Source organism: Pempheris klunzingeri, chromosome 16, assembly GCF_042242105.1.
Source record: "Pempheris klunzingeri isolate RE-2024b chromosome 16, fPemKlu1.hap1, whole genome shotgun sequence".
In the NCBI taxonomy this organism is placed as follows: Eukaryota; Metazoa; Chordata; class Actinopteri; order Acropomatiformes; family Pempheridae; genus Pempheris; species Pempheris klunzingeri.
In genome coordinates, this window is record NC_092027.1 from 4,457,676 (window position 1) to 4,483,999 (window position 26,324).

General features: G+C 43.3%; 1 protein-coding gene across 1 annotated transcript in view; it reads right to left on the bottom strand.

Moving 5' to 3' along the window:
• Positions 1-26,324, bottom strand: part of macf1a (microtubule actin crosslinking factor 1a) — a 199,157-nt gene that overhangs the window by 126,825 nt on the left and 46,008 nt on the right. The window contains exon 2 of the mRNA XM_070846005.1: positions 2,354-2,415. Within this exon, the coding sequence (XP_070702106.1) occupies positions 2,354-2,415 (62 nt within the window). The remainder of the gene's footprint in view (positions 1-2,353; positions 2,416-26,324) is intronic.

A 26,324-nucleotide genomic window follows, 5' to 3' on the forward strand; every position in this document is an offset into this window, starting at 1 on the left:
GCTACATTTTTGAGATTGTGAGAAATATTATGTCCACCATATTCTCAATGCAAATACGGACGCCACTTGTTGCACTCTTATGTGCGAGATCAGAACACTCTCTTTAATAAATACAGCTACCTAACTGTAAATGACCTCTGTGTAATGTATTGGCTGGCAGTGTTGCAGTCATGCTGCATTATGCCGCCTGTCTCAGCCGTCACTCTTTTCCTACATTTGTCCTGCTTTATTTGTCTCTTTCTGGCACACGCCTGTTAGTGTGGGTGGTTTAAAGGCGTCTCGAATTTTCGTTTAATTTTATTTTGAAATATCTCAAATCCAACTGATCTCCGACTCTCAATCACGGCTGCAACAAACAAAACAATAGAGAAAATTGGAAAAAGCTCATTAGGATTTTGTCCAAGAAGTCCAGTCGATGTTTTAAAATAGCTTGTTTTGTCCAGCCAATGCTCGAAAACATAAAGAGAAAAAAAGATATTCGATTTACAATTAAACAAAATGGAAATCTATTAAAAATTTGGTTTGTGAAATATCAGAAAACAATGACTATTTCCCAAAGCACCAGTTTCCTATCAAAGAAAACAACAAAAACCTGAAAATATTCACATCTGAGAAGGTGGAACTCAATCATTTTTAGCATTTTTGGATAAGAAATGACCAAAATCATTGCTTAATATCAAAATTGACTTGACAATTAATAAACTAATCCTTCGAGCTCCGCTATTGTTTAATAGAAATCACACAAAAAAAACGCAGCGAAACAGCAACGTCCTTCTACAAATTAGCGGGAGTTGCATTTCCAGCAGTGAAAAATCCTCCCGTTTCTCCTGCTGCTGCTCTCACTCTCCATCTCTGACCTACATTTACAGCCGGTGGTTGGTCTGGCAGTGCCAGCTGATATAGAGTTACATTCACAGGCAGGGCGCTGTGACGACAGGCGCTCCTGAGTTATGGGGTCAGACAGACGCTTCGTGCCTGGGTCATGTGACATAAATACCCTGAATTCTCCCTCAGTCCTAACCGCTTGTGCATGTGTGTGTGCCTGTGTGTGTGTGTGTGTGTGACACATGGTGTGCATACTGTGCTTTATAAATGTGATAGAAATGGCATGTGTACGTGTGAGCAGATGTGACAGTATGCACACATGTCAGCAGCTGTCCAGGCCCCACAAAGGAGACATGTACTGAAAATGACTGACAGTTTTAACAGAGATAATAAATCAAAGTTTCTATTTCCCTTTCTTATCCTCAACTAAAACAATCTGTGTCTCCTACTTCAAGTGTTTCACTCAGCATGAAGCATTTTTACTGATGTTTTTCAGGTTCACTTTACTGTAAGAGGAAGAACTGTAGGTCTTCTTGAGCTGAATATTTTAAACAGCTGGCTATCAAGACTTTATGCAGGTCAGCTCTCAGTCACATTAAATTCATCCAGATGTTTCTTTATTGATGCCTTCAAATGCAACAATCGAATTCAGGACAATCAATAATTTGATATCTGTATTCAAGTGGGCATTTCTAAATCCATAAAATATCATTTAAGACATTTAATCTATTCACCACTTTGCTTTTGCTGCTAATCATGATTGAGGCGTAAACACGATCAGACAGGAGGAAGCACTAACAAGCCGTACCTTTAGAGCCGTTACTAACAGTGATGGAGCAGTCAGGCAGAGCGATGCCGACAGATGCTGCTCGTCTGCTGCTCACACAAAGTCACATTAACACTGATCAGCTTACACGGGATTGATGGAACCACACTGGCTCAGCTCAGAGAAGTGGAGGGAGAAGAATGAGACCAGTGGGAAGTGTTTTTGTAAAAATACATAAGGTATTTTACCGACAGAGTGGAGGGCGTACATCACAAATATAGATCCGAACTGTTTCCTGAAGCTAATACTCTGCTAAAACGATGCTAATAGATACCCTGAGGGACACCTGAGACACATGCAGAGAGAAAATGTAATTTCTCTCCTTTGGGGTGATTTTTGAGTTGTGCTCAGTTAGGTGTCCTGTGATATAGCAGCAGTAAGAATGAGTCAGGCAATAAATCCAGGTTACCAGGACAGAGGGACTTTTACTGAAGCTATTATTATGCTCCCACAAGATCTAAGATGCAGCCCAGCTCCTGTACGACCTGAGACTTCTCACTTCATTAATTTTCAAATAAATGTTATCTGAGAGGTTATAGATTCCATATGAATAGGCTGACACACCATTTTGTACAGTATATGACACATTACAGTGTAGTGAGCCCTTATTATGTTACAAAATAAGTTTTATAGTTTGTTTGATCTGCGTCGTATGAGGTAACACAATAAAGAGACAAGATAACAGGTACATTCAGTACGTACCTTGATGAGATGCTTGTTGACCCATTTTGTGAAGGTTTTCTTCTGCACCCTGTCCCGCTCATCTGGAGAAGAAAAGAACAAAAAGAGAGGCTAAGAGCAAAATCCAAACCCAGCATTTGTCTGTGCAGCCAGCCAAATTATTTCACTGAATTATGTAGACGATGAGCCCACACACACAAATCCAGCTCAGAGGGCGACGCTCTGGGCTAAATGACCCTCACAGAGACAGTTAGTGACGACAATCACTAACAGGTGAGGATTTATTGGTTTGTGAATTTCAATTTGAGAGGAAAGTCGCTGTTCTTACACACACACACACACACACACACACACACACACACACACACACACACACACACACACACACACACACACACACACACACACACACACACACACACACACACACACTTAGTGGTTTCGTAGCTGCTTGCCTGGATTATTCCCTCTGAGCCTTTTTGTTAATACACACTTTGATTTCATAAACTTAATAAAAGTCACTCTAACACGCAACCAAATGTATATACACCAACATTCACAGCAACAACTCTTCTACATGTGTCTGAACTCAATCAGTGGAAACAAGAGCTGACGTAAAGATACTTCGTTAGGAGACTGTGGCGGTTCTTTGAGTTCATGGACAACAGCCCAGGGTCTTGCTGATAAGAGCGTCTTTATCTACACACGTGACCTCTTGTGGAGTCGTGCACAGCTATCTTTATTATGTTTTACTGAGATGACGTCATCCTGAGTAAACGGAGGTCGTACCACTCAATCTCAGTTGTTTCTTTTCTTTGCCGCTTGTTAACCTCCTCCTCTGGTTCAGTTCACTGTCTGAGGCTCTAACCTTTGGTCTCTAACTGAAGTGTGATCTGCAGCCAGGCAGAGCTCCAGCCTGCGTCCTCCACAGGCCGGAGCAGTGAGGCAGCCAGGACAGGAATAGAGCCTGATGCTGAGCCACAACTGTCCCATCTCCACCCCCCCACCCGATATCCACTAACCCTCTCTTCCTACCCCAGCCTGTCTGGGACAAACTGCAGACCCACTGCACTTTTCCCTTCCCGCCATTCTGTTGAATATCCTGCAGCAGGGATAGTTAAACGTCCCTTAAAGTGACAGTGCATGTTCCTAAAACAGCTTTAGTCAACATTAAGGATGCAAAATGCAATGTGTTACAGTGGTGGTTAGTTAGTTTTCCTTTCCTAGTTCGACCCTATAACTGACACTAGAGCTGCAGCAAGTAGTCGATCAATCGGCTACTTGATCAAAAGAGTAATAACAAGCAGCTACTTTGATAACTGATGATTTGTTTGAGTCAAATTTCAAGCAAAAATGCCAAATATTCTCGTTTCAGCTTCTCATTTGTGAAGATTTCTTGCTTTTCTCTCTGTGTTATGTGACAGCAAACTGACTTGTTTTTTTGTTTTTTTACATTTTATGGTCAAAACATCAATTGATAATGAAGCCTCACAAAACACTGCTGCCTCAAAAGTATATTTACTATCAAAAATGAAAATATAACAAGACATCTTCCAGTGACATATACAGTCTAGACAGGAAAACAACCAAATGTGTATTTCTATACGCTTTCAAATAACATGCAAAAATGTGTTTAAAGTAGTGAAGTGTAGTCTTTCTCACTTTCCAAGATTGTTTCAGTATCTTTAAGTTTCAGCTGATCCTAAATGTCAAACATATTTGCTTGTATTCAAATATTTCAAATCAGTGAAAACATTCACTCCAGTACTTTAAAAACTTGTGTAAAAACTAAAATGATGAGACAATTCTGTTTCTCTGCACACACACCCAGCAGCTCACTGAGTGACTATTTTCCCTCCAGTTTGTCAAAAAGATTCAGTCTCAGCCAATCAGAAGACAGCCTGCTGCAGGTACTTCCCTTCCTGCCAGCTGTTTATCAGTTGCCATGGAGACGCCATGAGGGAGAGATAGACAGTATCACTTCCTCCTTCAAAGATGCTGTTATCTTTCAGTGTGTCACCCACACCTGTACAAACACACACACACAGATTTCCACTGAGCCTCTAAACACCTTCAACCGCCAAGATCCAAAAGTAGAGCGGATTTCCAAAGAGTAAATTCGATTTAGGATTTAGCAGGTCAAATATCCCAAAGTCAGTCTCTCCACATACCACACACACACACACACACACACACAGGGTGACAGTGAGTTTACATAAAGGGCAAGACCCCAGGCAGAGAACACATATTTCAACATGCTCTTGCAAAAGTGTTTCACCACTTTAACACGCCTTTGCTTCCCAAACCTGCCGGGGTGGCTGAGCTAGTCGGCCCAGAAAAACACTCAGGCTTTTACATGTTATTAGGTCACACATCACCAATATCAGTCAACCACATTGCTCTAAACACTCGCTACACCTGTAACATCTTATCAGGGTGCATGTAGGTGTGATGATTAGGTCATAAATCCATCATGTGCGATCTTAAAATCCTAAAATATGTTATTATTTTTGCACAACCTAACTGGAGACGAAGAATGAGGTGAGTGACAGCCACGGAAAGGCGCTCATTCATCTACAGAGGAGGGCATTGTTGAGATGTACACACCCCCTTCCACATAAACCAAACACACACACACACACACTGATGTGTCGCCCTTTGCCCTGACACCCACGATGATTAATAGAGACTCATTTAGCTCAGTTAACTGTTGTCATCGGTATGCGCACTAATAGGAACTGTTCAAACACACAGTGAAACACGTGGGCCACTCTGCATGTAAACAACAAACGCAGACACTGTACTCTGTGGGCACGTACACACACACAGGTACACACATGTCGGAGCACACACTGACCTGCACAGCACATGAGTGAGTACAGGTGGGCGTTGAGATGACATTCATTCCTGTAGTCAGGCCACATCGTCCACAGCTCTTATGTTTCCCTCTTATGAGAGCTTCATTTGATGCCAACAGGGCATAATCCAAGAACAGAAGTCAGATAATTATAGCGGTCAGACGTCTTTGGCAATAAGCTGCCTCCACGTATCCAAATGTGAAAGCTGCGTGTGTGCGAGCGTGAGCCACCGGCAGGTACCACCAGTCTGAGGAGTCTCTATTCCTTTCTGGGTTTAATCTCTCTGCGGTTCACCCGTTCCCTCTCTCGTCGATCCATGTGGTAGCGGCCATGTCAGCCTCTCCTGGCAGGCCTTCTCCCTCCGTCACACTCTGTCCCAGTAGCAGTTGCTCTCACACGTGTGTGTCAAGTCAGCGGCAGGTCCTCCCCCTCAGTCCAAAGAGGACGGCCCCCCCCCTCCCCGTTTACTCCCTCAACTCAGTTCTACTTCCTCACCAGGCAGCGGCACTCTCTCTCTCGCTCTCTCTCTCTGTCACTTGTTCTCTTGCTCGCTCGCTCTCTGTTTCCAGGGCACAACAGACGGTCTCTGCAGCTGACGGCAGCTCTGCGGAGCTGCAGGGGTGCTGCTCTGTTTATCTTTTCTCGGTTTTCTTTCTACGCCTCTCCCTCTCTGCGTAAGTAAGCAACTCTCCTTGCTGACTTGTACGATCCAGAGAGAGAATTTTCTTTTTTTATTCTCTCTTTTCTAGTTAACTAAGTGCTGAGTAAATCCACATTTAGATTGCTGTTTTCTGTTTTTGTCACAGAGCGCAACTGGAGGTAGTTCTTGTTGTTCTTCAAAGAAGCTTGAGGCAGTTTATATGTACCCCACAGAGGGGTTTTAAAGTCCCAAGCATATCCATTTGGGATGATGTAATTCCTCTTGAGTCCTCTTAACATGCCACAAAAAACACAGAAGCATCCAAAAATATACAAGTGTGGTGTGTTGTTCCACTGTTGTTCCACGTTATGCACACACACCCTTTTGTCACTCAAGCTGAAAAAAGCCAGATGCAGCAGCTCCCTCATATCTCCACTTCCCTCACTTCTTTGCCTTTCCTTCTGCTGCTTCTCTCATGTTTCCTTTCCTTACAGTATGAGGCAAACACAAACATCCAGCTTTTTGTAAACCAGCCAGCAGCGCTGAGGCTTTTCTGCTCCTGGTGATGTGAGCTCTCTGAAGAAAGTAGAAGGAGAGATGGTGAGGTGGGCTTTAGTCTCAATAAAGAGAGGCCTGGTGGAGCTGTGACGTTGTTTAATTTAATACTGACAGGAAAGCCAGCCCAAGCAGACTCATTCATCTCATTAGTGCATGTGTCTTGTGTGTGTACAACAGAGATGGGAGATGATGAGGGTGTAGTAATGAAGAGGAGCCTTGGCCATATTTTTGGCCTCGGCCCAGACTTGTGCTGTTCAGGAAGAGACAAAAAGCAGTCAGCAGTGAATTAGCTCGCACTGCCTGGTGCTGAACTCCTCATCATAGCAAGAAAATTCACTGCTCAGATCTGCTTCCTTTCACAGTTGACAGCCTGAACTCTCTGCCTGTTTGTCTTCCTTGCACATCGCTACCTCTCAAAATAGCTCTGCTGTCCCACACAGCGCAGACGCGGTTTTTAATAATTTCTGCTCTGTCATGTTTACAAAAAAAAAGTGGGGGGAGAGTCGAGAACCAGCAGCGTGGAAGCAATGAGTCTGCAGAGGCTAAAAGCTCGGCTAACAACAATCCCCAGAATGTCACGTGATCCGGCCAGGAGTCAGGACGAGAGGACAGGCGGGCGTCGTGAGAGCAAAAGCTGATGTGACGGCAGCTCCAGACTCTTAAAGCAGGTCTGTGAGTCTAGAAACAGAACAGATACACACACCTGACCAGCAGAGACGGTGACTCACACACACACACACACACACACACAACAAGCTGAGTGAGTAACACAAGCTCCTCCTCCTTCTCTCCCTCTGTTTCCTCCACCAGCAACGTCACTCCTTTATCTCCATCCCTCCTTCCTTTAGGTCCTCGTCCTCTTCTTTGCTCCTACTTGCCATCAGAGTCTTCCTCTCCTCCGTGCCTTCACAGTGAATCTCTCTTCTTTCTATTTCTAAGGGACCATCCACACTAAAAATACCAGCCGGAGCTTACGCCTCTAATACCATGCAGCGTGCTTATCCCTCGCTCCCTCCTTCTCCACTGTTATCACCTCTAATCTCCCTCGCTCTCCCTCTCTGTTGCCCCGTCTTTCAGTGTTCAGGCGTTCTCCTGTTGTGATTCAATTAGAATTAAAAATGGGGGGACGTTTCCAAGTGTCCTCATTTTCCTCTTTTCCCTTTTTCAGCCCATCATGTCATCTTCCGTTCTTTCACTTTCCCTTTCATTTTTTGTTTCTCTCTCAGGCCAGGCTGGCTCCCAGGGTTCATTTATCCTCTTCCTCCTCCCCTCTGGTGACACTCAAAGGCTGGCAACAGCCTCCATCCCTCTTTTTTCATTTCATTCTTCCTTGCCCTCTGCTTTTAATCCCATTTTTCTCTCTGGGCCACAAACACTGAATGCTAAATGTTGAGTGTGCAAAGCAGAACGAGCTCACTATAGACCCACAAATCAGCTGACAGGAAGAGGCACAGTTTTTGTAGGAGGAGACTTGAGGAGGAGAGTTGTTCTCAGAAGTTCAGTATTTAACCTTAAACATCCACATTTTCTTGCTCCCTGCTTGGTGGCCTATATGTCCCATTACACAAGCCCAGTCACCAGATTAAGATCAGATTCAATCTGCCCTCCTGTGGCCACAGAGGAGAGTCACTGAGGGCTTTAATGAAGCCAACAGTCCCATATTAGATAAACTCCCAAAGAGTTACACTGAATTACATACAGGATGTTTATGTATTAGGGTGCAAGTTTCTTTATTCAAAACTAACCTGGAATAACAAAAGACACAAAAACAAACCCACAACAAAAGCAGCCACCTGAGGACAGAGTGAATCCAAAGTCCAAATTAATAAGTGAAGGTCTGATTCAGGGTCAGTGTGGTTTTATTACTGACCCACATCTAAATAAAGACATTATCTGACCTGTTCAGAGGTCATAGCACCAAGCAGTAACAGGCTCCTTTCTAGGAGCACTGATTACATAATCTGTTTATCACTATAGTCAGTACAACCTTCTGGTCTGCGTCTGAATTTACAGCTATTGATATTGTGTGTAAGAAAGTGTAAACCGCCATGATTAACATGTTGCGTCAACTCAAACCACATCATGAACGTCTGTAACACACCCTGCCACACTTGGCCTACCGCTGCGACACACTCGGGTTCCTGTGATGAGAAAAACAAGGTCCGGACCACAGAAACATGGCTGACTACACACACACACACACACACACACAGTCTGTGTTGCACATCGGTAGCTCATCGAGAACCAAGCGACGAGATCAAACAAGCGAGTAAACATGAAAGTAAAGTTTGACGTGAAGTTCTGCCTCATTCTGGTTTCTAAATCGTCCCTTGAATCTTATCCTGCTCAGTGTGACAGACACACACTGTGTAACCATTTCTAATCAACTATAAGTCAAAATAAATTACTGTAAGAAATATTCAGGAAGACAAACCCACAGCTGATCAGCATTATGATCCATAAGTGTAATGATCACAGCACTTCAACTGACCAGATAAGAACATGAGAAGCTCCTGTTTTGTAGAAGGAAACAGTACAAATACATAATATATTAGTGAATAAGAGGTTGTGCATTTATATTTACACTCCTGCACAGGTTTGATGCTTAAAAGGTGGCAAATGTGTGACAGGGAAGAAGTGATTTTAGCCAAAGGGTCAATGCACAAACTTCATTTTAATATCAGAAAAGGGAGTTTTTCTCATTATTCTCCCTAAAAATATATGTTTGTCTCCTTGTTCTCTCATTTGCTTCTTTGCTGTACTATCTTCTTTGGGTCTCTCCTCTCAGCACTGTTGCCTCTGCTGCCCTCTCACTATCGACCGCCCTCATAGATCTGCTCCGTTATGTCACGCCGGATATTTCTCCCCTGGTGAATCCAAGCCGATCGTTGCATTCGAACAAAATTAGACACGCGTCCTGAACCAAATGCCTCATCCACCAATGAGGCTTAACCTTTAATTGGGCTCAGTTTCTCCGGTGTTAGCAGCCACTGGATGAACCAGCACTAGAGGCGCATTAACAACAGCTACTGAAGAGAAATATAAAGGTCAGTGTAAACATCCGGTCAAAGTGGTTTAGATACATGAGGCTGTTTCATAATGAATGTTCGTGTCAGGCTTTAAATGCGTATTAGCACTGAGGCTAAACTCCAACAGCCAACTGGAATTTGTTTAATGCTATAAAAAATGTGGTGTTAATCAGTGTTTACCATTAGCTATGAATAATTAGAGACATGACTAAACTCTGCAGCTTACTGCCAGCACAGCAGCTCGTTGTTTGGTGTGGAGCATGTAGTTAAAACAAGACACAGCCGGCCACGTAAGCAGCTAAAGACGCACATGGGCTGCAGGCTCCAGGTTGAATTACATGGATGTGACTATACGATTCAATAGTCCATGAAGTATAGCAGCCTTTCTCTACAAAGCGCCAAATATGGAAGATTGTGCTCCACTGACTCATGCAGCAGACAGAGAGACGGGGAACAAGTCCTGCAGCACAAAAGCATAAAGCCAATGTCTCACTGTAACAGGAGATGAAACAGGAGAAACATATATGCTCTTCACAGCACGCGCCGCTTTACATTCCTCTCACACCAAAATAGAAAGCATGGAGGTGCTGTCTTTGCGTCACGCCAGCTACTGTACAAACTATGTCAAAAGCCTATTAAAATACCATGCTGATGCTAAGCTAAACGCTAAAGGCAGTGGTTTAAATGAAGACACTGACATGCTGTCACAAAAGTGACACATCAGAAGGGGTGGAGCCTAAACAGGAAGCGCATGGAGCTAAAGTCTGATCTTCCCCTGCTCTGTAGAAAGAGGGGATGAATCATAGCTGGAGCAGTAAAGAAGGAAACAGGCAGAACAGTGTTTAGCTTATCCCCCCCCTCTCAGCAACAGCTGGACACAAACATTAAAAGTTAGTTTACCTTGTTCAGCACTGGGTGTTGGTCGACGATGGCGACGGTAAAACCAAAACCCTGCAGCTGTCAAAAAGTGAAAAGTCACCACCAGGATGGGCGTTATGACTGTGGGGTCTGTTAGAAAGTCCATCCTGACTGACTGACTGACTGACTGACTGACTGTTGATCTGCTCCCCAAAGTCCTAATAAATGTCAGGTCGCTCCACAATAAAGTCCAATGACTCCCCAAAAACAAAAGTTAGCTTCCAGGTAGAGTCCCAGAATTAGTAGTGTCCATAAAGGGGATATTTTACAGCAGGTTTCTAACCGTCTGTCAGCAGATACATGAGGATCCTTCTTCTGCTTTCACTTCTTCTGTTCTGACACAAGACTAAATCTACCTTCTCCTACTTTCTCCAGCTTTTCTATACTTAACTAGCACATAACTAACTACAGCAGCTAATAACTTCTGAGTTCTTCTCTCTGTTCAGATGCCCTCCCTCTTTCCCCCCCATGCCTCTCACTCTCTCTTCTCTCTCTCTCCCCCTCTCTCTCTTTTTCTCACTCTCTCTCAATCTCGCTCGCCCTTCGACACTCTAACAGTGAATTCCATTCCCCTGAAACAAGCCACCAGTCTGCAGCCGTTGCTCAGTGCACCGTTAGAAAACCGGTAAATAAATGAAATGGGACCAAACAGACGGAAATGTGTGTGTTTGGGTGGTTTCCTCACACTCTCAGAGGGAAACCACATGGGAAATACTCAGATGCTCTTCTTCCTGTGTGCGTATTTCTATCTAAGCATGTTTAAGTCACCTGTACAGTATATGAGCATAACACACCAGCGTTTTGTGTGTTCAAATACACTCGTATGTGATCGTCCTTTCAGTGTGAACACATGTTGGCACGTGTTTGTGGATGTCGGTGTGTGTATTTGTGTGTTAGGGTGGAGTGTGTGTGTGTTTATCGCTGTTGCTATGAGTGAGCAATGCATCCTGGCTGTGATATTTATTGACGGCTATCTTTGAATGATGTCTGCTGACTGTGATGGCGTGTTCAAAAGCTTCAGACGAAGGGGGCGCTCAGACAGAGGTGATCAGTGTGTGTGTGTGTGTGTGTGTGTCAGGGACATTACAGTGTGATTCAGCATGATTCAGGCTGCAGACTGGAAGACAGGGGGTCCTAGAGTTATTCTCACCTCACAGAGAAATGTGTGTGTGTGTGTGTGTGTGTGTGTGTGCCCAAGTTATCAACTCCGCTCTGAAAAGCCACTGACATTTTAGCCCTAGCAACCTCCAAACAAAACAATACACAACCACAATCAATCTGGCAACATCTCGTCGCTGTCAGGGCAGAAACCTCAGCTCCAAACTTTACTGACCGCTGCGTTAATTTTAACCGTTTCGCTGCCACATGCTTTTTCAACCCAAATACGTTCATTTAAAAAGTAGTTTCTCGCTTTGGAAATGCCTGGATTTCACCGGAGAACAATAATGTGATAAGAAAGTAATTATGTAGTAGAGTTTTGGTCAGACAGAATTAACACAGGTCATCCTGGAGGGTACATGCAGGAGGCAGTAATGTGTTCCTTTCCGATTAGTCATTTCCTAATCGCCACAATTACCAGATAACATGAGGTAATGGAGATGTCATCCTGATGCCAGCTGTTTATCCGGTGCTTTCCTCCACTGAGGCACACTGAGCCTCAGTGCAACAGCACTACATTACCCAGAGTCCTTTCTGTCATTTAATTACCTCTGCACCTGATGAAGAACCAATTTGGGCTTGAAATGCTGTATTTTTTCAAAAGGTAATAAAGTTTTTAAAAAAAAATGTAATTGTATTCTACAACGATCCAGGTCTTTGAGAAGCAGAGCACAGAACTACACTACCCAGAGTCCCTTTCTGTCCTAAATCAACAAATACATAAACTTCCAAATCAAACAAAAGATTTGAGATGAGAATTGTGCATATTAATAAAAAAAGAAGAGAAAGAGGACACAGTCAATAAGAAAGCAGCAATAAACATAAAAAAAGAGAACTGAAAAAATGAAAATGACAAACTGTGACTGAAGTAGAGAAAAAGGGATCTAAGGGAAGGAGATAAAATAAAAGTGAAAAGAGGCTACAGAGGAAAACTATCAGCCGCATGTCTCTTGTGGTGAAGAGTGTGTGATGCTGCCACTGTGGGGCAGAAGAGACCAACATGTGTGTGTTGAGCTGCGTGACTTAACACTAAAACCACTGACAGCAAGATCAGTGTCACATTTAGCACCCTGAGACCACTGATCTCTCTGTTATAATCCATTACATACCAACACAATACTGCAGTTTATTTTGAATTTAACGGCTTTAACTGCAGTTTAACACATTCCTCAAAGAGTTGAAGCTGGAAAATAGCTGGTTTTCAGTTATATCTGTATTTCCTTTATAACTAAATATTTCCAGTGTGTTTCACATCTTTAAGTGCTTCATCACACCTATACACAGACGCTTTTTCACTTTACCTAAACATACAACTCAACTACACACACATACAGTCAACTCAGATAACCTGCACTGGATTTCTCAGGATTTAACCACCACAAATAATTTATATGTAATTTGATGTTTTGTCAGGATATTTCAACAAACCCTCCCAGTGCGGCACACTGGCTGATTTAAAGTCTGCACGTGCCGCTCTGCGTGTGTGTATGCCAGCTTTCAGGGTCAAGAGGTCAGGGGACCAATCTCATGTCCCCCCTCTGCAGAAAATGCTGTGTCTGGAAACTTTAGCCACACACACAGATACAACCGGGGTGTAACCAAGCCTGTGGATGATGTCAGACTACAGTATGAACCTGATATAAGAGGGAGGAAAGAGAAGAAGACGGAGGGACAAGAGACGAGGTGGAAAAGAGAGTGTGGGAAGCATCAAGGGAGACGGAGAGAGGGTGTTATTGTAAGGCTCTGTGTTGTGTTGGGAAGTGAATGACCCCTTTCACTCACATATCAGAGAGAAATCTCACACTCACTGCCACACACACACACACATAAAAAGACTAAATGAGAAAGAAACACACACACACAAACACACACACAGCCTTTTGTGACTGATGTGTACAGTCCCAGCTCTGTCTCTGCTCTCACTAGATTTGCATAACAGGCATTTAGCCTCACTGGCCGGAGGAGGGAATCAAGTTACTCTGCATATATCTTGTCTGAATGATGCGTATATTTGCTTGCATGAATCTCTCCTGCGTGTTTAATGCAGCAGCGTGTCATGTCTCCCGTCTCTCCCTCCCCCAGTCCAGCTCCATTCTCCCAGTCAGCATCCTTTACAAAGATAGCCAGGATGCCAGCAAGGTCACCCTGACACACAGAGACGTATGCAAACACACACACAAGCACAGAAATATACTTTTGTGCACAGGATTGCTGCCCGATCATAATATTACTGCTTCACACAGATTGGAGTGCAGGCAGAGCCGCAAACTGTATCAGCAGAAGGAAATAAACAGCACAAGCTGCAAACTGTGACCTTGTTTTGGTTCCTATGACCATTTTCCTTCACATGTTTTACTTTTTCTCTTCGAAATAATAAAAACACATCTACATTTACATTTAATTACTTCAATTAATTCATTTGGCAGATGCCTTTACAAAAAGGAGATTTAATTTAACCGAGTTAATGGTGGCGCTACAGTAGCACAGGGAACCTTATATTACCCACTTTTGTGTCTAAACAGCACCAAACATTTAAAGCCCTTTTAACAAAAATGTTTTGTCAACCATTTTGTTTTATTCATTTAAATAAAACAGATTAATCAGTTATGAAAATAATTGTTATTTGTATCCTGCAAAATGTGTGTTATCAGATATTTCCAGCTTTAAATCCTAACTTTTGACTATTTCAGACTCTATCTTGTCTATATACGTTCTCATACCGCTGCTTTGGGCTGAGACAGAATTAAACACTGATCCATTCAGTCTGGATTGTTTTGATAAACAAAAACAAAGCATATTTTTGCATCTTCCAACAATACCCAGCTCTGTTAACCATGAAAAGTCATGCAGCGTCCCTGCTGTGTACGGCTGGTATCAGCTGAGGGAGGAAACAAGAGAAAATATGTTGACAAAGAGGGAGAGAAGGGAGGAAGAGCAGCAGCAGGTTCAGGATGAGGAAAAGGACAGTCGGAGCAGAGTGATGAATCCTCTAACCTTGGACTTTCATGTCCACAAAGCTACAACAGAAATCAGGACAGGCCTCATCTGCCAGACTGAACTCAATCACCCCGTCATTTAAAACCATCTTCTACCTGTGCAAACATATTCTAATGAGCTCTAAACTCAGTGACCGTCAATCTATTTTGCATCATAGCAAAGTAACTGATAAAGCTGTGGTAGTTCTTAGGTTAGATTATCAGATAAAACCTACAGCCTCGATAATCGATGTTCGAAATGATTTTACAGTCCTGGCTTTGAATCAGCTAGTGACCAAACGCAGTGTTTCTGTGAATAAAACAGCTACTCTGAGACTCCGGTCATCACACAGCTGCATGTGGAGTGACAGTGACGCATCACTCCTGCCTGCCAGCCGCCCACACTGTTCCCAGCAGCTGCGTGACCTCTGACCTCTCCACTGGTGAAATGCAGCAGAAACACTTCCTGTCTGGAAAACGAGGCGGCCGCCAGAGTCCTGACCTGAAGTACCAGGACAAAACACTACCGGGAACAAGGTGGATGTGGATGAGAGGAAGCAAAAAGCTGCACATATTCTGATAATATATTCATCAGCAGGACGCTGAGTGATAAACCTGGATGTTTAATTCCAGTCTGCAGGGAAAGACACTTTGAAATGAGGGGCCATTTGCAAGAACAAATATCAATGTATCAAATATCATTGTTATTTATTTATTCATGTCAAACTTCCAGACCATCTCAGTGACACACAAGCTCCCCTGCAGTTTGACACTGTGCAGTTAGAGGGCAGACTGGCTCCAGTTACAGGGAACCAAACTGTTTCAGCCTCCAGTTTTGCAGCCATGATTTTTAAACATCTTATTCAGCTTCAAACTCTCAAAGAGGGTTTAGTTTCACACTTGGATCCAGGTCCACGACTAGTTTATGCTTCTTCTATCTTTTCTCTGTTAGCTTTGGTTGAGTCTGCATCAGTTAACTGATGTTATGAGTAACCAAGCCCACAAGAGGAAGAAAACATAGCAAAAATAGTCAGAAAATTCCCAGCAGGGAAAATATTTATGAACTTAACCTGTTATTTTACTGTTCAGTACGAGATAAGCACATAGCCAGTAAAACATCTACACACACATACACAGTTTAGCTCTCTCCAGACAAATGGATTTGGCATGGCTGGGTCAAACACGCACAAGCAATCAACCTCAGACTGTTAGTTACTCAGGCATGGCTAATCGCACAGCGAGGAGCTGGACATCATGATCACTGGACCTGATCGACGCTTCACTGACAGTCTAGTTAATGGAACAGCAGAAACAGTATCAGACAACTGTGGGTCCTTTAAACAAACAAATAGAAAAAAGCTCTCTCTCTGTCTGTCTGTCTGTCTGTCTGTCTGTCTCTATCTATCTATCTATCTACGTCTGTGTGTGTGTGTATTATCAGACACACACACACAAAAAGTGGGGTCAAAAAGACCACATTGAAACTCTATTAATAGTCTCAGACTCTATTTCAAATATATCATCATGCAACAGGCAGCGGTCAGTGATTAACTGTTTTTATTCAGTTTAGCAGAAACACTCTGGTACCCACTCAGGTCTCTTTCAGAGTGGGATGATCACATCAAAGGCTCCAGTGCTGCTGCTGCTGCTGCTGCTGCTGCTGCCGACACTTAAGTAAGTTGTGTTTTGACAGGAGAACTAAGCGGATCGCTACGCCTGCTCCAACGGGCAGACAGGAAGAGAGCCAGGAGTCAGCAGACAGACAGACAGACAGAGGGACAGAAAGACAGAGAGACAGAGGGTCAGACAGAGAGACAAAGGGACAGACAGACAGACAGACACAAAGACGGACACAGAAAGATAGACAGACAGACACAAAGACAGACAGCGATACCCCGAGATGCCATTAAGAGATTAGAGGACAGGAGAGGAGGATGAAACGGGATGAGTGCGGCTCCCAAATGAACTAACACGGGTGGATTAACAGGAGTTGACTTGAGGATACACACACACACACACACACACACAGACACACACACACGCAGACAGATACACACAAAAACACTGGGGGTGCCAGCGGATTACATAAGAGATGTCAGTACAAGGGATGAAAAGTGGGAAGCTGACCCATGTGGAGCTGAAGTTTCTCAGCCATCGCTTCAACTGGAAGATAACCCTCATCTGAAGGCTTCCTTCCTCTAATCTGTCTGTCTGTCTGTCTGTCTGTCTGTCTGTCTGTCTGTCTGTCTGTCTGTCTGTCACGTTCACGTTCACGTTCGCTCTCCTGCTGCAAACACTGACGTAATCACACATCCCGAAGGCCTCCAAAGTGGTTTTCCAGTTAGCAGTGTTTCAGGAAATGAAAGTGATGTTTTTTTGAGTGGAGAGATGAAGCGATGAAAGAGGGATGAGAGATGTGAGGAAAAACTCTTCAGGGGAGTCAAACTGGGTCACAGGCTCTGCTGCTGCTGCTGCTGCTGCTGCTGAGTCCAACAATGTCAAGAGAACAACTCCAATTCCTGCACAGCAAAATTAAATGACTTGGCTGAGAAAGACAGGAAAAGTTTCTCAGCCTACACACACCCAGGAAAACAAAAAGACACACACATTGCGCACACAGCGGTGGCAAAGCTTTTGTTTTTGGGGAAACAAAGCACAATTACCCCTGTCCTTCCTCTCACCCTGCATAATAAAATAAGAGAACAAAGACGCGATCGGTTAGCATCTACGCTCTATTCCTTCTGGGCCTCGCTGACACACACCAAAAATAGGTTATTCAAGCATATAACATTTGATATGATGATGATGTCTGCCTTATAATAAAAGTTATAACACAGTCACAAGTGCTTTAGATGCTACACGTAGAAAAGAAGACTAAATATTGAATTTAGAAGGTAGTTTACTTTGTAACTTGATCACTGTATTTCCTCACAATTGTCATCTGATGAATCTACTGTGAAGCTCAAACTGGACTTCCTGGATTGAATTTCATCATCTCACCAGCACCTGAAGCGTTGTTTTAAATCAGGGAAAGTGGTCCAAACACCAAATTCAGTGCATTGTCTATCTATCACTTATCCTTCTTATCCATCCTCCAGAGGGGAGCTGGAGCCAATCCCAGCGAGGTACACCCTGGACTGATCGCATGGAGAAAGACAACTGCACGAGGAGAACGTGCAAACTCTGTGCTGCCCAAACGTCTTATCAGACAGGATGTAATTATTCTCAAGTAGATAATTACTGAAATAATCATTATCAGAGAGAAAGACATGCAGATCATGAAAAACATAATTTAATCGTTTTCTCAATGAGAATTTAAGTATTTTTCGATCTCCTGCCCCGCGGTTATTATAAGAATCAAGTTATGCAACTAAAACCTGTTAGTTCAACCTAGGGGCAACATCTCCCCACACTGACTGCTGATGGGACACACATTTCTGCTTGTCTGGTTTGGACATTATATGCACAGACTGTAGTCATGGCTAATTTCTCACATGATGAATGTTGGAGTTTGGTTTGTAAACACGCGGCTGTCGGGCCTCAGCCTGACCTCTGTGACCCGACTGTCGCCGCCTCGCTCTCGGCCATCAGGCTCAGGAGCAGCGTGAAAACAGTGATGGTGACCTGCAGAGCGTTAACTGCCTGGACAGAGTCCTCCTCAGAGTAAAGGTCAAGGACCATGTTGGTGTGTGCGTGTGTGTGTTGACATCAGTGAGATCAAGTCACCTAACTTATCTTATCATGCAGTTTGCAGGCACACTTTTATAGACTTCACTGGTCCTTTAAATGTACAGCAAAGCAGCCCCCACACACACACACACACACACACACACACACACACATCACTCCTCCACAAGGAGGAGTGAAGAGTGTAAGAGCTGTGACCCGGAGTGGCAGAGAGAATTGCTGCATGGATGGATGGTGGGAAAGGAGGGAGGGGACAGACTTTGAAAGAGGGAGGGAGAAGGAGTGATGGATTTATGACCCCGTGAGAAAACAGAAGCTTCGTCCAAACTCTTTTGGTTTTAGGGCCTTAGTTAATCACAGGTTAATGAGCAGGAGAGGGAAGCACACAGAGAGAAAAGGAGGAGAAACAAAAAGGGAATAGAGGATGAATGAACGGGAAGAAGAAACATTTTATCTTAACGGAGATGAACTGACACGCGACCAGAAAACACTAAAGAAAGAAAAAAAGTCGGGAGAGTTTTTATCCTGTGAGTGCTCGGGATAAAGAGGGTGAGATAAGGACAGAATAAAGATCAAAGTCCAAAAGGAACAAAAACAAGTAATAAATGAGAGACAAAAAGGAGAGAGAGAGGAATAATAAAAACATGTGAGAGGACAGGAGAGTTAGAAGAGTGTGGAAACAAACATAATGAAGATATAAAGAAATTTTAAAAAGAGAAGTGAACTTCTGACCCAGAGCTTCAAATGTGGTCCCCAAGTCCCTGAATGTTTGGTTTGTAGCTGGACCAAAAAGAGACCAGTGGCAGAAATGTGATAAAAACAATAAACTAACATGAACCTGTTATATTGATATTATATTACTTACTTATATACTTATACAGCAGCGCCAGCATGCTCACTATGACAATGATAAGATAAGAGGAGTGGAAATCTTAGGATGCATAACGATGTGTAAATAGACGATTCTAGTTTGATCCAGTGACACTTTAGAAATAGAATCATTTCTAATTAACAGATTTTATTGTGATTAAAATAACAGCCTACAATATATTCAGAGATGCACATAAGGAGATAGACAACAAGCATATAGCACCATGAATATATAACAGACTATAAACCTCTATAAAAATGATTTTACTGCCCAGGTCAGACAGAGATGGGAGAGGGAATCGGGCCTGAAAATACCTGAGAAGAGTTGAAATGATATTTTGGAGGACCAAGCTACCAACTCCAGATCTTCTCATGAATTCTGCTGGAAAAACAAGGTATTTTTTGACACCAACATTGAAATGTATGCAACAGGTCAACAGGAGGGCTGGGATGAAGGCTGGAGGCAGTGTGGTGCTTCAACAGCTGATCACATCCATATTATTGAGTTGCTCTAGAATCCAATCCTTTCGGCTGGAGACAGAGAAGCACAAACTGTACGAGACGCACACTGTGTGGAAAATCTGCCTCGCAAAAGTTCCATATTTTGGTAATAGAATGAATGTGAGGACCCACGGTAGCAGTTTTCACCGTGACCTAACATCTGCAACAGAACTGAGGAGGCTCTGTCAACTTTGCCTGTCATAGCCGAGGATCTGCAGTATTAATCGGTCATAGAGTTTCACAGTCTGCTGACTCTGGAGCCACGGTGTCGTTCAGTAACACAAAAAAGGATGAGATACATTGAAATGAATTAAGAATCGTTGTGCGTTTAATTAATTGGCTGGTGAGTCGTAATCAAGTCGTGAGGCCACTGATGATTCACATCTTAGTTAAGATGCTGATGATAAGAAAGCATAATGTTTACCATGACTGATGCTAATAGCAAACAGGTAACGAATGACTTTACTTCTGTCTGCCTGCCTGGGGTTCACCCCCCCGAGGGCGTCACCTCAAACCCCCGAGCATGTTAGCGCTCTGCTTTGCTGCACTCTGTACAGGACAGAGAATAAATGAGAGACGGTTAAGATTTGGAGGTGTGTTTGTGAGAGCCAAGGAGAAAAGAGCAAGACATCTATAGGGTCGTGAGAGAGAGAGAGAGAGAGACGGAGATGAAGCAGAAGAAAAACACTCAGACGATGAGGTCAGTGGATGGGAAAAGACGAGGCAGAGGGAGAAAGACAAAAAGTGAGGGAATGAAAGGGGCAGGGGCAAAGAATGTGAAGAGTGTACACAAATACAGGGGACCCTAACACATAACCACGGTAACCAGGCCCTTAATTTTAACCCCAGCTGTTCCCGTCTCCATGGACACCTCTCAATTAGGACCCTCCCTCCACCCCCCCGCGCACCATCCCGTCCTCTGGCCTTTCATTGAGGCACTTGACCCCAGCGCCTGAAAAAGCTGTAATTATCAGGCGGTCCGAGGCGTCCTCGCCGCCGTGACGTCAGCATTCAGTCCGGTAAAGGTCCCAGCGCTTTATTTTTCTTTACCTGACATCTCAAGATGACACGGGCTGAGCGGTAGTTTGTCATCTTTAACCCTCAAAGGTTTGCTCAGCAGTTCGCAATATGTCCACAGTGAATGACACAAAGTTTTTGTCCAAAGATCTGACAAAAGTGCCATTTAACAACATGGACACATAAGACGTGAAAAAGGAGTACAGTGCATATGAAGTGATAAATTAGTCCGAAGGCAAAATGGAAGTAATTTATCAAGCAAAAGTAACAAACATTTACTGGTATCGTCTTTTCAAATGTGAGGAATTGGCACATTTCTTAGTTTTATGTGTTTGTAAAGTGAAAATATTTTGGTTTGGTTGGACAAAAACTGGGGAAAAAACTGGAAATTTGAAATTACAATGTTTTTTGCTGTTTTCTAGCATTTAGTAGACTAAATAATTAAAAAAAAAAAGCCTTCATGTGCTGTATGTTTTGATTTCCTGGTGTGTAAAGCAACTTAAATAAAAAGAAAATGATAATTATCTTGGTGCTCGGAGGTTTTGAGGTGCATAAAAGATATATAACTTAAAGTAAAAGCAAACGTTTGAGCAGTGACGTACAGTAAGGCTTCTTCACCAGACGCCAAAATCCCCCCCAATAAATACATTTACATTTGTATCAGCACCTCTGCCTTTGATTCTGTTTGGCGTTAATGGGTTTGGTGGTAAAACTGTCCTGAGACCAGCTTGTTAAAAGTATTAAGTAGCCTGGATGAACTATAAAAAACGGTGGACTTTCACTTTTGTTTTATGGTTCCACTTGTGTGTGTCTCTGTGCATTTGTTTTTATTTGCATGTTTTTGTGTCACTTAAGGATAATGTGTGTGAGAGGGTGTAACAGAGAGACAGTGGACTATGAGGCAGGGCAGGAAATGAATGAGCGTATCTGTGTTGGCACGGAGGCAGCAGGGACGTGAATTGTGCACGACGGGCACAACAAGTTGGAGAGTGATCAATGGCAGCGTTAATTGCTCCACATTACACAGGTTCATTAGAGAGTCAGGTATGTGAAGACTTAGTCCTGTTTCGTACAAGGACAGTAATCCTTTTTTAACGAGCTCATAGGGAGAGAAGTGGGGTTTGATGAGTGGCTACGTCACGGACAGCTGCTGGCGGGGGGGAGCGGTGAGGGAGGAGAGGTGAGTAAAGGTGTGAGGTGAGGGAATGAGAGAACAGAGAACAGGAAAAAAACAAAGGAGAAAGGTGTGGAAATAAGAAGACCCTAACCCCAAAGAGAAAAGAGACAAAGTAGACTTCACAGATCTAAATTATTAGAATTATAATTATATATAGCAACACTTTTAATAGCAGCTAAATGTCCAGTGCTGTTGTTGTTAATATCCAGTACTTTGTGCTCCCTGCACCGACTCCACTAAACTGGTCGAGGAGAGAGAGAAAGACTAAATATAAGAGAGAGGAGGGTGCTGACGTTGTTACCGTCTGTGATCCTATTGGCTGCTGGCTTGGCCTTCTGAGCCTGAACCACATATAACGTGTCCACAGAGGGCCTTTAATAAACACACACACACCTCTTAAAAACAGAGACATGTGAGGCTGGCTGGACAAAGTCAGTCTAACAGAACAGAAATGAGAAACTGATGCAGCTTTTAATAAAACTGGATCACATGCAGAGTAATAACAAACCACAGACACACACACAGCCATGACTTATTTACCTTACGCCATCCCCCCACCCCCCATACACAGCCTCTGTAAACTCTGTTAAGATTATCTGAGCTCACTGAACACACACACACACACACACACACACACACACACACACACACACACACACACACACACACACACACACACACACACACACACACACACACACACACACACACACACACACACACACACACACACACACACACAGGATAGAGAGAAATCGCTGTGTCCCATTTCCAGTGTTGATGCCGTCCTTGCAGCATCACAGCGTGTTTCTACGACTTCAAAAGCTCTAAAAATAAACCTGAGTTAAACCGTTCCTGTTTTGGATGTAAACCTGAGGGCCAAAGCGAAGATGGTTTGAATTCTTCCAGGCAGGAAGAAGGACCAGCATTACCGTACACACTTGAGTATGTTTTCATCTTCACATCTTCACACATAAAGATCATCTCTCCATCTTTTCTAGCATCTCTCAGATCTGTCAGCGTGTAAATTGTGGATTTCAGAGCTGCCGGCTTGGCGTCTGAGATAACACTACATTTCCCATGTTGCCTCTTTCCTGTTTCCAGGAAGTGGAGCCAGCTGAGCTCCTCAAGGTGGAGCCTGCAGGGCCTGATGGAGTCAGGGGACAACAGGAAGTAAACAGGAAGCAGCTCCTTCCCATGACAACAGCGGGACAAAACACAGCACGGTTAGAAAGAGACACCAGAGGAGTTATGAGCCTCTGCTGTGTTTGTGGCTGGTGGGTACACATCTGCACACAATGGAATTTAGAAAATGTAAATGAATCTATGAGTGTTTCATAATGTCAGAGCCATCGAACGTTTACATCACAAAAATTAGATTTTTCTATTCAATCTTTCCGTTTTCCAAGCAACATGAGACTCCAGCAAATTCATTGTGACTCAATTTGGCCTTAATCACCTCAAAATAATTACAGTCAAGTCATACTTTATATAGTACACTGTATATATGACACACATGCTCTGAGGCTGTTTGAACTACTTCTTTAGGTGTTGACTCAATATTTCTAACTGTTTAAACTATGTTTGTCTTACATTAACATCAACTAAGATATTCTTATACTTCAAAGGGCGAGGGACAAAAGCAACATGTTATCTTTAACTAATTTAATGGCCCTCAAAACATTTGTGGTCCTCAGACCTTCAGTTGTCCTGGATGCAGGATCTGAGCTCTGATTTGAGTCAACTGAAAATAAACACTCATCTATTCCGCCTCTCCTTTCCATTTCCATGAATCATGAATCATTAACACGACAAACTGTTTGACAAGCGAAAGTGAGCAGTTCACTGACTGACGGACGCTTTTTCGAGGGAAGGATCAAAAGAAGCTGGTGTTGCTCAGACATGAATCAAAGTACATTAATGACTGAATTCATTGATAAATAAGGGACATTTTTTTTATCTAATCCACAGTTTGGTAAAACACTGTCCTGTGTCCTTTATATGAAAATGGGCAATTCAGTATTCCTCTATAGATTTACAGCTGCATTATAACATAAGTCAGTAAACTTTATCACTTCTGCTGCAGAGATGCTCAGGTAAAACCATGTCAGTGTTGGTAAATGTTGAGCCATAACTGCACTGACATTCCCCCGTGAGTGTCTGAATGGTGTTCAGCACTGGCCACAAATTATCTTGTAGAGAAAAAGGCTGATAAAGCAGCAGCATTCAGGGCAGGTAAGTGGAGAAAGACCTGCAGTGAACGAGGACAAAGGCTGCAGAGAGCCGAGCCAAACCAATCCAATCCAAACCATTCATTCAAAATGTATGTAAACAAAACCGTTGCCCACAAGAGAACTAAGAAATGTGGCTGACCTATGCAATGTTTCCTTGAGGGAAGAGGAATTTAACAACAAGTTCCACAGGACAATTCAACCTAAAAACCTTATTATCTCCAGATTAGCAAGTTAATGACATTTCCATCCATGATTGGTGCTGAGATCATTCATTCCTTCAGTGGAACACGATGGACCTCAAGTTGGAATATTTTTCCTCACTGTGGATTTTATTTTATTTATTTGTGATGTCTGGAGTACCGGACCAAATGCATTTCCCTGTTAAAAGCTATGAACTTGTGATAAAGTCAGGCCCAAACCACGGCAGAGAAAGAGAGCAGCCTGAAACCGACAAGCGCCACAGTGAACTGTGCTGCAGAAGAGCCGTGACATTTTGGATGGTTCTGTGTTTGTGCCTTGACCTTTAAGTTCTCTATCGTGGCTCTGCTCGGGGGGGTCGAGCCTTGAATGAGCAGCAGGTTCAAGCAGGGGGTGTTGATGGAGGCTTGGTAAACTAGGAGACATTATTGTCTCACATCCAATCAAGCCCCCACTGAGGAAAAAACACCATAAACAAACGATTTATTTGAAAGTGGGTGTCAGGGACATCACTGAATCTGCTCTGGACTTGCTTAAGGACTAGTTCAAAATTTTGAGCAATGTGGTTACTCACTTTCTTGCTGATAGTTACATGAGAAGATCGACACCACACTCATATCTGTACGCTAAATATGAAGCTACAGCTGGCATACCATTAGCTTAGCATAAAGACTGGAAACTGGGATAAAGCCATAGACATACAGACATAGAAGCTGCTGTGACTGCTGCAGCTTGTTGCTGCGATACGACAAAAGCGCCACCGTATTACATCGGGTAAGACTGGCCAGTAAACACATGCAAGGAAACCAGCAGGATGCATTTTTCTTTCTTTTTAGATTTTCTTTTCCATTCCATGTAGATCATAAATCCTATAATATAAAAATAGCTCTGTGAAACCTGAAACTGTTATGGAGGTTTTCGCCCTGTCCAATATGGTGGTGGAGTTGGCGTTGATGTACAATCCAGTGGCCAATGCAGCGTCTTTGACTGTATATCTATGGAAAAAGCTACATTGGAGGTACTGAATCTACCTAGTAGCAACCCTTAAGCTCATTAATTCACATTTTAAAAGCAAAATGGTACAAAAGACGTGATTTTAGATAGGGTTGGCTCTAGTTAGTCTTTAACATGTAACTATGTTACAATCAACGGGTAACAACTCTTTCAAACCACAACACTGTCAAGCTTCTTGGACCTCCTCCAGAAAGGCAGAATCTCCCAAACTCTTTACATCCCTCCCATCTTCTCTTCCCTCTGCTCCTTCTTCACCGCCTCATCCTCGCCTGCACCCTGCAGCCGCAGCGTCGCACAGCTCACAGCAATACCACGCATACACACACGGTAATTACATGCACAAACTGTGATCTGTCCTGTGTGATTACAGCCCTGTCAGCGCAGGCAGAGGGCTGTGGTTAGAGAGTCAAAGCTATGAGGCAGCGAATGGGAGTCAGGAGGGGAGAAAGGTGGTGATAAAGTGTGAACAAGATGTTCAACAGCCCCGAGTCTCTGAAGACAAACCTGACAGTTAATTTGTCTGGTTACAAAGTGCACTGCACATCTTTATCATCTTCTTTGACCTGAAGCCTAACACTACAACAATTCACTTAATCTATCCTATGGGGGGCGCTACAGCCCTTCCAGCAGCATTCAGGGGCTCTGAGGGGCAGTTACTGATAGCTGGTGTCACACAGATATACTTCCATATATATTATTTATGATTCATTTGATAGGGACAGATAAAATACTAGAAAACAGCTATCCAATACCATGCATAGTGTTTATAGCAGATGCTAATTTGCAACATCTGTACCCAGAAGGGCTTTTACTGGAATAAGAGATTAAATCAGTGAGAGATAAAGAATGTAGCCTGAGCACTGCAGGATACAAAAAGCCCACATTTAAAGACTTTACATTAGAAAAACTGGACACAAGTTCAGGTTTGTTGCTGAGGTAACCAGTTTGGTAGCATAGGTTTAAGTAAACACTTCAGCAACAGCAGGGCCGCGCCCCGCTGGCGTGATGCTGATAAAGACGAGAGAACGCTTATCACACTCGACACATCTGGGCGACTGCTACTGGAAACATGTCGGTGTTTGTGACACCGGACAGCAGGCTGACCCAGAATCTGAAGACGGCAAAAATAAGACAGAGAACTGGGGCGAGATGACGTGC